Source organism: Bison bison, unplaced genomic scaffold, assembly GCF_000754665.1.
Source record: "Bison bison bison isolate TAMUID 2011002044 unplaced genomic scaffold, Bison_UMD1.0 scf7180017864073, whole genome shotgun sequence".
Lineage (NCBI taxonomy): Eukaryota > Metazoa > Chordata > Mammalia > Artiodactyla > Bovidae > Bison > Bison bison.
The window spans coordinates 95,025-107,249 of NW_011494645.1; the positions used below are offsets into that span (position 1 = coordinate 95,025).

The 12,225-nt window shown below is 46.9% G+C and overlaps 1 protein-coding gene across 2 annotated transcripts in view; it reads left to right on the plus strand.

Annotated features, from left to right (window-relative positions):
- IL2RA (interleukin 2 receptor, alpha) overlaps window positions 1–5,725 on the plus strand; it is a 45,719-nt gene extending 39,994 nt beyond the window's left edge. The window contains exon 8 of one of the 2 annotated variants that reach the window (XM_010837466.1): window positions 3,027–4,600. In XM_010837466.1, the coding sequence (XP_010835768.1) occupies window positions 3,027–3,051 (25 nt within the window). In that variant the 3' untranslated portion in view covers window positions 3,052–4,600. Of the gene's footprint in view, window positions 1–3,026 lie in introns of both variants that reach the window. The other variant, XM_010837467.1, reaches the window with a different exon arrangement.
- Window positions 5,726–12,225: the final 6,500 nt, after the last annotated feature.

Sequence of the window (12,225 nt, forward strand, 5' to 3'; positions counted from 1 at the left end):
AACTAAGCGACTTCACTTTCACTTTTCACTTTCATGCATTGGAGAAGGAAATGGCAACCCACTCCAGTATTCTTGCCTGGAGAATCCTGGGCTGCCGTCTATGGAGTCGCACAGAATCGGACAGGACTGAAGCGACTTAGCAGCAGCAGCAGCAGCATTCAGAAAAATAAGATCGTGGCAGCCGGTCCCATCACTTCATGGCAAATAGATGGGGAAACAATGCAAACAGTGATAGACTTTAATTTGGGGGGCTCCAAAATCACTGAAGATGGTGACTGCAGCCATGAAATTAAAAGACGCTTGCTCCTTGGAAGGAAAGCTATGACCAAACTAGACAGCACATTAAAAAGCAGAGACATTACTTTGCCAACAAAGGTCTGTCTAGTCAAGGCTGTGGTTTTTCCAGTAGTAATGTATGGATGTGAGAGTTGGACTATAAAGAAAGCTGAGCACGGAAGGATTGATGCTTTTGAACTGTGGTGTTAGACTCTTGAGAGTCCCTTGGACTGCAAGGAGATCCAACCAGTCAATCTAAAGGAAATCAGTCCTGAATATTCATTGAAAGGACTGATGCTGAAACTCAAATACCTTGGCCACCTGATGCAAAGAACTGACTCATTTGAAAAGACACTGATGCTGGGAAAGATTGAAGGTGGGAGGAGAAGGGGACAACAGAGGATGAGATGGTTGGATGGTGTCACAGAGGCAATAGACATGAGTTTGAGTGGGCTCTGGGAGTTGGTGATGGACAGGGAAGCCTGGTGTGGTGCAGTCCATGCGAAGAATCGGACACAACTGAGCTACTGAACTGAACTAGGAGTTGGTGATGAGATGGAGCTGGCTTACAAAGGCTCCTGAAAGCCAAAAGTTAGGTGTTCTGGAGTTTTGCAATCTGCTTTTAAGTTTAGCCATTATTAAAAACTAAAATATTAAGCTTACAATTAAATAAGTTTAGTACAAAGTCAATAAATATTCAAAATTAATCACTTTCTAATTATTTTATTGCCTTTGACTACTTTATTCTCAGGGTTGTTTGCATCTGTGTACCTGTGTTGAGGAAACACTGCCTAGATAATGACTTTACATTGTGCCTCTCTCCCCAGCTCTGTATGCAGGACATATTGATACTGGGTGTGGTGGGGGTTTTTACACCACGGAGGTGAGCAGACGGTTTCCGAGAGCTGGTTGTTAAGCATTTGCCTGCATGCCAGTTCCTGCAGCCTCACCCCATGGGAGCTCTTAGCCAGGTAGGAGGTAACCAGATGCTGCTGAGAGCTGTCTGACAGGGTTGCCACTAGCCACGTGCGGATACTTCAGCTTAAACTTAAATAAGTTAAATATGATTAAAAGTTCGGTTTACACGTGGCAGTAGCCACATTTCAGGTGTTTGATAGCCACATGTGGCCACCTCGTTGGACAACACAGATACGAAACACTCCCATCTTCACAGAAAGTTCTTACAGCACAGTCCTGGCTAGAAACTAGCAGTTTTCAATTCAGGAAATCCCCTTGGCACAGCTAGCTGTGCTATGATTTTTCCTTTTCTGCAGCTATTGTCTTCTACTCCCAAAAAGTTTTATAGAACAGCTCCTGTGTAGATGTGGGTCAGAGGGCACACACTTGCAGTTAGGAAATGGCCAAGTTCTGGGGAATCTGACGCAGCAGCTTAGGTGACTACAAGCAACAGCAGTGTATCTATATACTTTAGAGCTGCTAAGAGACTAGCTCTTGAATAGTCTCACCACCAAAAAAGAAATGACAGCCACGTGATGTGATGGAAGTGTTAGCTTAACAGCAACGTGGCTATTATGTCACAACACATAAATGTATCAAATCAACACACTACACCTTAAACATCCACAGTGTTCATTGACAATTATCTTTCGATTTTAAAAGGACTCAGAGACTATCACCTGTGTACAAGGCACTTGGTAGGGGCCTCAGGATGATTAAGAAGGGCCTCTGCTCTCAGGAGCTTATAGACCAGTCAAAGAGAAGAGAAAATAAAAGAGAGAGACTTGAAATGCAATTTGTGAAAGCCTAAGACTGAGGTGTTACAGAGAATGAAGAGAGAAATGACACAGACCATCCTGTTGGGGGGCGCCCAACAGGTTTTCAGAGCTGACACGGGCAGACAGGTGAAGAACAGCAGGAGCAGCTGCAAGGCAGAGGCACAGGAGGAGAAGGGAAGCGTCCTAAAGGGCAGGAGGCCATCTGCGAGGGTCTGGCAGTTCTCCACACTGAGGGGTAAAGTGCACGGGGCAGTGGTCACAGTGCCCCGACGTGTGATGGCCAGAGACCACGTCCTGGAAGATCAGGCCAGACTGGGGAACTCAGGCCCATCCTGAGGGCAACAGCAGCCACAGAAGCTGGCTGATGTGGTAAATGGTAGCCTCGGCATTTGAATGGTCCGGCCACCAGAAAGGCTGGATTGAGGGTGGTAATAGTGGTGGCAGTTTGATATTTATGCCGGAATAAATCCACCCAGGGGACGAGGAGAGGCTGGACCAGGTTGGGGGCATCAGCTAAACCAGAGGAAAAGAATGGAGAGACACATAAAGGAGTCAGGTTAGCAGAGTCTGGTGGCTGATTGGAAGTGAGTGTGAAGGAGGAGGGTCGACTCGAGATGCAGCAGGTACCCACTCCCCAGGGACTGTCATCACCACCTACTGGGACAAAATGCAGAGTGAGGATGTGCACCCCGTGAGGAGCAGCCCCCGAGCACAGCCCACCTTTCAGCCCCTCCCCAAGACCCACCAGCTCCCCCACCTGTAATCCGCCAGACCTCGGGCTCATCTTCAGCCCCACAGGCTGCGCAATGACTGGGTCACGTCCCCGTGAGGACCACGGGGCTGCCGGTCTTGACTTCTAGAGGGATGATCAGTGGGATGGTCAGGGTATCCTGAGGTGGGACTTAAAGTTAGCGGGTCAGTGGGGCTTGGGATGCTCAACCCACATCAGTTTAGTGAGATCATATTGGTGTTGGTGCAGCATTCCACCCATGACTATGACTTGTATCACCACAGGAAGAAGAACAGAAGGACAATCTAGAAAACCAAGGGCCAGAAGAAGTCAAGAACAGCCCACAGATGTCATGGACCGCAATCAAAATCAAAGAAGCTAAACACTCATCCAAGAGGCCTTTCCTGATCCGGTGGGCTCTGGAAAGCTCTGAAGTCACAGAACAGAACACCGGGCAGCTGCAACCCCATCGTGAAGCCAGCCCTGCGGTATCAGCCCTTGAGGTGGATCTGCGTCTAGGCAGCAAGTCCAAGGTCGCTGGAGGAACGGGGAGAGACAACCAGAACTCTTGCTCCTGTTTCCATGTATATGCGTTCACTAGACCACAAGTAGCATGGAGCTCTCTCCACACCATGTAGAGTATAAAGAAGAGTAGTTTCATGCTAAGAGCATCCCGACTTCCCAGGTTAGAAATCCCAAGGAAAGCCCTAACACTGATGTAAATAGACACACATGCTCTCTGCCCAGGTGAGTGGACTTTGTCCCTGGATCCACATAAGTCCTTTCCAAGCCTCTGGTTGACCAGCCCACTCTCCTGCTCATATGCCCCCAAAGGAATCCTTTTGACCTTAGCCCAGTCCTCCAAGCTAGCCCCCTCTACTGAACCTTACAGTTTGAATTTCTAAAGAACAGATTCCCGGGGGGAGCAGTCTTTGGGTGACCGCAGAAGACAGCAAGCAAACCCATGGAACTGTTGAGCTTCAGAGTTTGAAAGGATTTCACTGGAGTTAATGCCAGGAGAAGGGGGAGAAGCTGGGTCCACGTAGTGGGTTATCCTTAACATTTAGCTTCAGCTGTTTGTGACTGGCTGTTCTAAGAGCTTTTCCTCTGGGATTGCTATAAATGATGCTCCACATTCGGCTACCACAAATCTGATGTTTACAGACAGACACACAGTGTGCAAATGTGTACATTTGCAAAGAGGTGTCATAAAAACACTGATAAGGGAGCAGTACATCTAATGTTTATGGGAGGAAAGAAAGAAAGAAGGATGGGGGCAGGGGAGCGCATGTAATTACGGACGAGGTCACATAAGTGACCCTCACACTGTGAGCAAATTAAAATTGCCTGGAGAACTTGGTGAGATCTAGAAGCCTGGGCCCATCTCCAAAGTTTCTGAGTCAGCAGGTCTGGGGTGGGGCTTGAGAATCCATATGTCTAATAGGTTACATGGGATGCCAACCCGGGACCACATTTTGAGAATCATCGTGTTTATACCTCTCCATACCTGCTGACCCTCAACCCCCAATGGAAAAGCCAACCTTGGGGGTTGAGATTTCAGTGCAAGTTCAAACTCTTGCCCAAGATATCAATTCTCAATCAGTTGACAGATGTCCTGGCTGAACAAAATCACATGATGAAGGAGATTAATGAAAAATTTAAATCAGCAGCCAGTTTTCATTTCTGAGAGGGCAGGAAAGTGTTACCAAAAAATGCACAGGTATTAGCAGGTCTATATCCAGGTTAAAAAGAGCTTTTCTGTTCTTTCTGTGACCAACCAAGTGCAATCAGAGTCCATCATCAGCGTTCCCTGACATGTATGTTTTCTGGGAAAGTGAGTAAAATGTTTTTAACCTTATTTATCTGACTTGAGTAAAACTGGATTATCATTATTCATTTTGTGGGGGGGAGTCTGTGAGATCAAAATTTTTTCATAATACAGGTGACCCTTGAAGAGCATGGGTTTGAACCGCGTGGGTCCGCTTACATGTGGATTTTCGTCAACAGTAAATCCTGCGTGCTATTCAATCCGAGGTTGGTTGAATCTGTAGATGCAGAACCAGGGATATGTAGAAACCGTGGGTATGAGGAACCAACTATAACGTGGATTTTTTTACTGCACAGAGAGGGTCATTGCTCCCAACTCCCGGGCTGTTCAAGGGTCAACTGTGAGTAAGATGTGATTTGCCTTCTCGTTCTTACTCCCTTACGAGTGCGTGGTGGGGTTTTCCAGAAACTACATGATACATGATGATGTCATCGCTCTGGTGTTAACATAAAATGAGTTTATCACTATTGTTGATGGAAGAATTAATGAATAATATTTTTAAAATTTCTTGGTGTTTTAGCATCTAAGTATGCTAAGTATCACTAGATGTAACTATATAAACAAAAAGTTTTGGGAGCCCTCAATACTTGTAATAACATACAGAGGTCCTGACAGTTAACAAGCACACCCTCACTGGTCATTTCAGCAAGGCAAATCAGGTACGTATGTGTACACACACACATGGGCATGCACACACCTGTGTGCAATGGAATATTACTCAGCCATAAAAATAATGAAATGATGCCATTTTGAGCAACATGGATAGATCTAGAGATGATCATACTAAGCAAAGTAAGTCCGACTGAGAGAGACAAATATTGTATGATATCACTCATACGTGGAGTCTAAAAAGATACGAGTGATCTTATTAATAAAACAATATGTTTTGACATACTGTTTTATATGACAGACATAGAAAACAAACTTATGGTTACCAAAGGGGAAGTGGGGAGGGATAAATTAGGAGTTTGGGATTAACATATAAATACTACTATATAGAAAAATAATTAACAAGGACCTACTGTATGGCACAGAGGACTCTACTCAAAAATCTTATAATAACCTACAATGGAAGAGAATGTAAAAGAAGAACATTTATATATATATATACTTGAAACTAACAGAACATTGTAAATCAACTATATTTCAATAAAAATTTTTTAAAAAAGAAATGCAAATCAAAACCACAGTGAGATGGTTCTACCCAGTAAGACGACTTTAAGGAGAAAAGAAAAGAAATAACAAATGTTGACAAGAATATGGAGAAATAGGAACCCTCATACATTGCTGGTGGGAATGCCAAATGGTGCCGCCATGGTGGTAGTAGTTTCTGAAAAAGTTAAACATGGAATGACCACATGGCTCAGCAGTTTCACTCCTGGGTATATTACCCAGGGGTGAAGAAAACCCATGTGCACACAGAAACTGGTATAAGACTATTTATAACAGCATCTCAGCCAAACACTCAAGAGATGGAAACAACCCAAACGCCCCCCAGTGGATGAGTGGGTAAGCAAACCGTGGTCTCTCTGCACACTGCAATACGGCTCAGGCACAGAAAGGAATGAGGCCTTCAAGAAAGGCTGCCATGTAGATGAGCCTAAAGAACATGACGCTAAGTGGAGGAGGCCAGACATAAAATGTCACGTGCTGTGTGATTCCCTTTGTACAAAATGTCCAGAAGAGGCAGCTCCAAGGAGACTGAAGCAAACTACTGCTCACCAGGGCTGGCATGAGTGGTTGCTTAACGGGTACAGGGTAGTAAATCTTCCCAGGTGATGCAGTGCTAAAGACCCCGCCTGCCAATGCAGGACTGTAAGAGACTGTAGGGAAGATCTGCTGGAGAAGGGAATGGCTACCCACCCCAGCATTCTTGCCTGGAGAATCTCCATGGACAGAGGAGCCTGGTGGGCTACATAGAGCACACGGACATGACTGAGTGACTAAACAACCACAAAACAGCCCAAAGACGGGCATGTCTCAGACCCCATTTAAGAAAAAATCTGAAGGGAAACCTAGAGAAAACCCAGGGAAAATCAGGGGGAAAAAACAACGACACCACAGGCAGTTTCACCCTCTGACATCCCAGGCATTGTAAGCATTAAACACAGCCTAATTCCTACATCAACATACAAAGCCTCCCACCAAAGGCCTACTCACCTCAGCTCCTGCTACCTGGGACATCATATCCAGCTCTCAACAGAAAAGTGCAAGCATGCTAGGGAATTCCCTGGTGGTTCAGTAGTGAAGACTCAATGCTTTCCCTGCTAAGGGCCCTGGTTCGATCCCTGGTCAGAGAACTAAGATCCCACAAGACAAGCAGTGGAGAAAAAAAAAAAAAAACTACAAGGCAAGCTAAAAGGCAGAAAGTACAGTTTGAACAGACAGAGCCAGCGTCAGAACCAAACACAGACATGGCAGAGATGCTGGGATTACCAGGTTGGGAATTTAAAACAACTGTGGAAGATAAGTCATTCTAACAGAGATTGCTGTGTGACTCCCTAAATCCATCTTTCCCTTAGCCCCAGGTTTTAGGGGGACACAGTCCTCTCCCAGCTGAGGATTACATTTGCCAGCCTCCCTTGGGCTTCAGTGCGTCCCGTGACTAAGCTCTGCCCCAGGAGACGTGAGTGTGGTAAAGCAAGCAGTCTCTAGGATGCGCCCTTGAAGAGAACTGGTATGTCCCGCCCCTCCTTCACCTCCTCCGCTGGCCGGCAGATGGCCTTGGTGGTGGGAGTCAGACCAGGAGTGGGATCAAAACGGAAATAACACCAAAGGAGCCAGGATGTCTGGCATGGCGGGGCCATGCCGGGACTGCTTATACTTGTACTGGATGTGAGACAGAAATAACCTCCCCTGGGGGCAGATTGGGAGTTTGGAATGGACATGTTCACACTACTGTATATAAGATCGATCAACAAGGACCTACTACATAGCATAGGGGACTCTACACAATACTCTGTAACAACCTAAATGGGAAAAGAGTTTGAAAAAGAATAGATACATGTATATGTATAACTGAATTACTTTCTGTACATCTGAAACGTATGCAACACTGTTAATCAATTATGCTCAAATATAAAATAAAATTTTTGAAAAATAAAATGCAGATGTAACATTTATAACAGTTTCTCTTGCATCTCCTGCATTGGTAGGCAGATTCTTTACCACTGAGCCACCTGGGAAGCCCTTTTAACAGTCATAACTGCCAAAAAGAAAGAAAGGAATACTCTCCTTTTTAGGCCATTGTGATGCCTGCCCTTGTTAGAACAGCTATATCAACACCCCACAACATCCACCCCTACCAATATCAGAGACAGACATGCCACGCCCCTAAATTTGGCTGATATGGTCTTATCAGTATCCAAATATTTTCAGTGGGAAATGAGACAAGAATGATCGTGCAACATTTAAACAGACTTTCAAGTAAGTACATGTTTGCTGTTCATAAATATTATCTAAAAAATTTCTCCCTCCAGGAGGTAAACAAGTACATCCAAGGAAACAGCATTGACACTCCGTACTCATTTGACTACTTCCTTACTAATCTTCAGAGAATGACTGTAGTTAGTCTGCAGTGTCCCTGAAGGCTTTCCAAAAATGTGGGCTCACATGGGGATGTTCCAGGCAGACAGTCCTTTCTGGCTAAGCTAGGAATCAGAAAGAGGGAGGGCTGAGATTTGCAGAGCCAATCCCCTTGTTACTCCATTCCTCCTGTGAAAGAGTGCAGTGCAAAATGTACGTCTTTTTCTTTCTACAGTTTCTTTCTACAGTAGTAAATTATCCTACTTACATAAGTTATCCTAATGCTACGAGGGTAGGATAACAGAGTATACCATCTGGAAAAAAATAGGCTAAGAACTACCTTCAAGCAGTCAGGCAAGACGGACGGCTACTAATTTCCATTAGTAGAGTCGGAAGAGAGAATCTGGCTTAAGTCCTTTAGATTACCTTGAAAGAATAGACCCCAATATGAGAAGTTATAAACTATCTGAAATCTCCAGTGGAGTGCTTCACAGCCACGTGATTAACTGAGAAAGTAAACACCGCTCATCAGCAAGGGAGTAGAAGATGCAGCCGCAGATAGGTGATGACTTCTGTCCTTGCACGCCCAGGTCTCTGCTGTGAGGGGCTGTGTCTTTGCAGCTTCCCACTTGCTCCTGCCCTGGCTGTGGGCTAGGTGGCCTTCGGGAAGTCCAAGGAAGAGTTTGGAAGGCCGATGAAGAAAGAGAAGCCATAATCCTTCCTTTCAGCTTCTTGTGGCCTCTCCGTCAGTGAGGGGTGGCTGTGGGCTCCAACAGCCTTTGGCAGCCCCGGTGCAGTCAGCAGTGGTTGACTGCCATTACAGGCTCCAAAACAGTTCTGCAATTACAGCAGCACTTATTTCAACCGCAGCAACAGTTTCCGTCAGAATCAGCCGAAAGTCTGCTTATGTAATCCCACCTCTTCCCTGTGTTCCTGATGGCTTCCCTGGAGTGGCTCAGACCTTGAATCTGCCTGCAATGTGGGAGACCTGGGTTCAATACCTGGGTCAGGAAGATCCCCTGGAGAAGGGAATGGCAACCCACCCCAGTATTCTTGCCTGGAGAATTCCATGAAAGAGGAGCCTGGTGGGCTACAGTCCATGGGGTTGCAAAGAGTCGGACGTGACGGACTAAGTGACTAACATTTTGCTTCCTGAAATAAAAACCTCTCCTACTTTGCTCCTTTAGTTTATTTAATGCAACCAGACCCTTGTATTAAATAAGCTCTGCTTAGGTTTCCATTTCAGGCTAAGATGGGGAAATAGGAACTGAATTTACCCTCATGCCTGAAACAACCAAAAATGGGAGACAACAAAATGAGATAACAAGATTTTTTTAAAGACTTTTTAAAAAAAATGTGGACCATTTAAAAGTGTTTATTGAATTTGTTATCATACCGCATCTCTTGTTTATCTTTTTTGTCCCTGAGGCATGTGGGATCTTAGCTTCCCGACCAGGGACCGAACCTACACCCACTGCTCTGGAAGGCAAAGTTTTAACCACTGGACCACCAGGGAAGCCCAACAATGGTTTTCAAGACGTCGGATGTGCTGCAGTGAAGGATACCGATCCCTGAGGGGTGAGAAACAGACAGGAGAGCCTACGCTGGCCCAGCTTACGAGTTACATTTCAGGCCAGGCATGGGGAGGAGATGCAGCTGAGTGTCCAGAGAGAGCCCAGGCCTCATGGTTCACAGGGAAGAGGACCCAGGAGACAGCAGCACTGAGAGGACTTGGAGACCAGCAGGTTCTGGAGAGACTGCGCCACGGCCCTTCCTCTCACGGGAGTGCCGGCCATCGGCTGTGTGTGAGGGACTGCTCAGGCCAGGAAAAGGGCCCCCTGAGGAAGTGGGGCGGCAACACTCAGCACACGAGAGGTCACGGACAGTGCCCGCTCCCACCAGCCTGAAACCCGGGAGGTCGTGGACAATGCCCGCTCCCACCAGTTGGAGACCTGGGAGGTCGTGGACAATGCCCGCTCCCACTAGCCAGCCTAAAGCTCTCTGGATTCCGTAACTCATGAGGCACTGGGTAGAGTGCTCAGAGGGGCCACACCTCAGCATTGGGGAATAACAACCTCCAGGCTACAAGCTGTGTAAATCCTTCCTGACACACCTTAAAAGCGAGATCCAAAAGGATCAAAGCGTATCCACGCATTTCACTGCACTCTGGAACTAAGCTCGAGATTGTTTACAGGAATGCAGAAAAACATCCAGCAGCCAACTAGATAAAATCCACAAACCAGTCAGGATGTACGGGCCATGCAAGCAAGCAGGAGTACATGACTCACAATGAGTAAAGGTCAATCGATCAAAACCAAAGCCGGTGACCCTTTAGAACGTTAACAGTAACTGCATTCCATCTGTTTAAAAAAGAAAAAGGAGAACTTCCCTGGTGGTCCACTGGCTAGGAATCTGCCTGCCAATGCAGGGGACACGGGTTCGATCCCTGATCCGGGAAGATTCCACATGGCATGGAGCAACTAAAGCCTGTATGCCTGGAGCCTGCGCTTGGCAACAGGAGAAGCCGCTGCAATGAGAAGCCCGCGCACCCAACTAGAGTAGCTCCCTCTCGCTGCACGCAACTAGAGAAAAGCCCAACCACAGCAACAAACACCCAGCACAGTCAAAATTAATTAACTAATTTTAAAAGATTTTTTTAAAAGCTAGAGGAAAGATTATATATGTTAAGTGGAGACATGGAAGATGGGCAGGGAGGGGCAGAGTAAGGGTTAAAAGGGCTTTTGTGTGACTGTGGGTTTACAGGTGCGGACATATCAAAACCTATCCAACCGTATGCTTCAAATATTAACCCCCTCCAATAACATGCTTTCTGAAAAATTCACCTCTGTTTGAAGTTCCTGGTGGGGTGGCAGGGTTTGGGAGGTTCGAGGGGAGACTGGCGTCTGAATGAAATGTCTTCTGGCCTCACCAGCCTGCAGGTTCAGATGAAGCCAGGCTACTGGGGATAAACCATAATGCCTTGTTCTTGCTCCATCTGCTAGAGCTGGACTTCAACCCCGCACACACCCACGGCATATGAGCACACACACGCTGACACGCACACACCGTTTCCCTCAGACACCTTTGGGGATCCCCAGGATCTGGCTGTCAGGACTGCATTTGCACTAAAACAAGTTCTGTGCACCCTGGAATCTCACCTGGAGTCTCTGTGAACCCCAAGTTCTCAGCTCACACCTAAATAGCTTTTCAGGTTCTCATCCACAGCCAGGGGGCCAGACCACTGGGACAGCCTCAGACAGGCACCAGCCTGTCCTCTCTTCCCCCGTGGGCTTGTCCCCGGGGCCCACTCCTCCAAAACTGCAAATAGACTCCTGCTTACTGTCCCTAGAGGTGCAGCAGGCATGCCCCGAGAGGGGTGGATTTCACTGGTGAACTCAAGGGCACGGGACATCCAGTCTACAGAGATCAGGACCACGGTGCTAAAACCTCTTCTAGGGCCTCTGGAGTTTCAGCTTCCTGTGTATTCATTTTACAAATATGGAGCACCACTCTCTAGGGAAAACCAGACAGACAGCTTCATAGCCGGTATGCAAGGATCCTACATAAAGGAGGACGTTTTGACTGTGTTAGAAATGAAAGGACTAGTCTGTGTTCTGCACCCCTGCAACCACCAACGCTGGGACTCATGAAAACAAAGTCACCAGATGCTAATCTGGTTCAAGGAAACTCCACCAACTGCGTGGGACAAAAAAGGAGGGGGATCTCGGGACAACCGGGAGAGCGTGTTTCCTTCCCTATGCCCATCGCCTCCCCAGCCCGTGGGGAAGAGGAGAGGGCAGGGGAGGGGCGAGCTCAGAGCCCACCGTCCCCTGCTCTGGGGCGGGTGGGAGGTTCTGACACAGGCACTGTTAAACTGAGACTCAGGAGAGACCTGGGCAACTGCGGAGGGACAGGAGACGGCAAAGACCCTGGTGATCTTTTCATGATGCATAACATGTATCAAACATCTTTAGGGTACGTAATTTTTATATGTCAAAGAACATCAACAAAGCTGTTAAAAAAAAAAAAAAACAAAAAGAGCCTAGGGGAGTCTGACTGTTTTGGGATGGGCAGCCAGGACACTAATCTTGCGCTCCTAGAAGTGGGAAAGCCGGGGAGCTGTCAGAGAT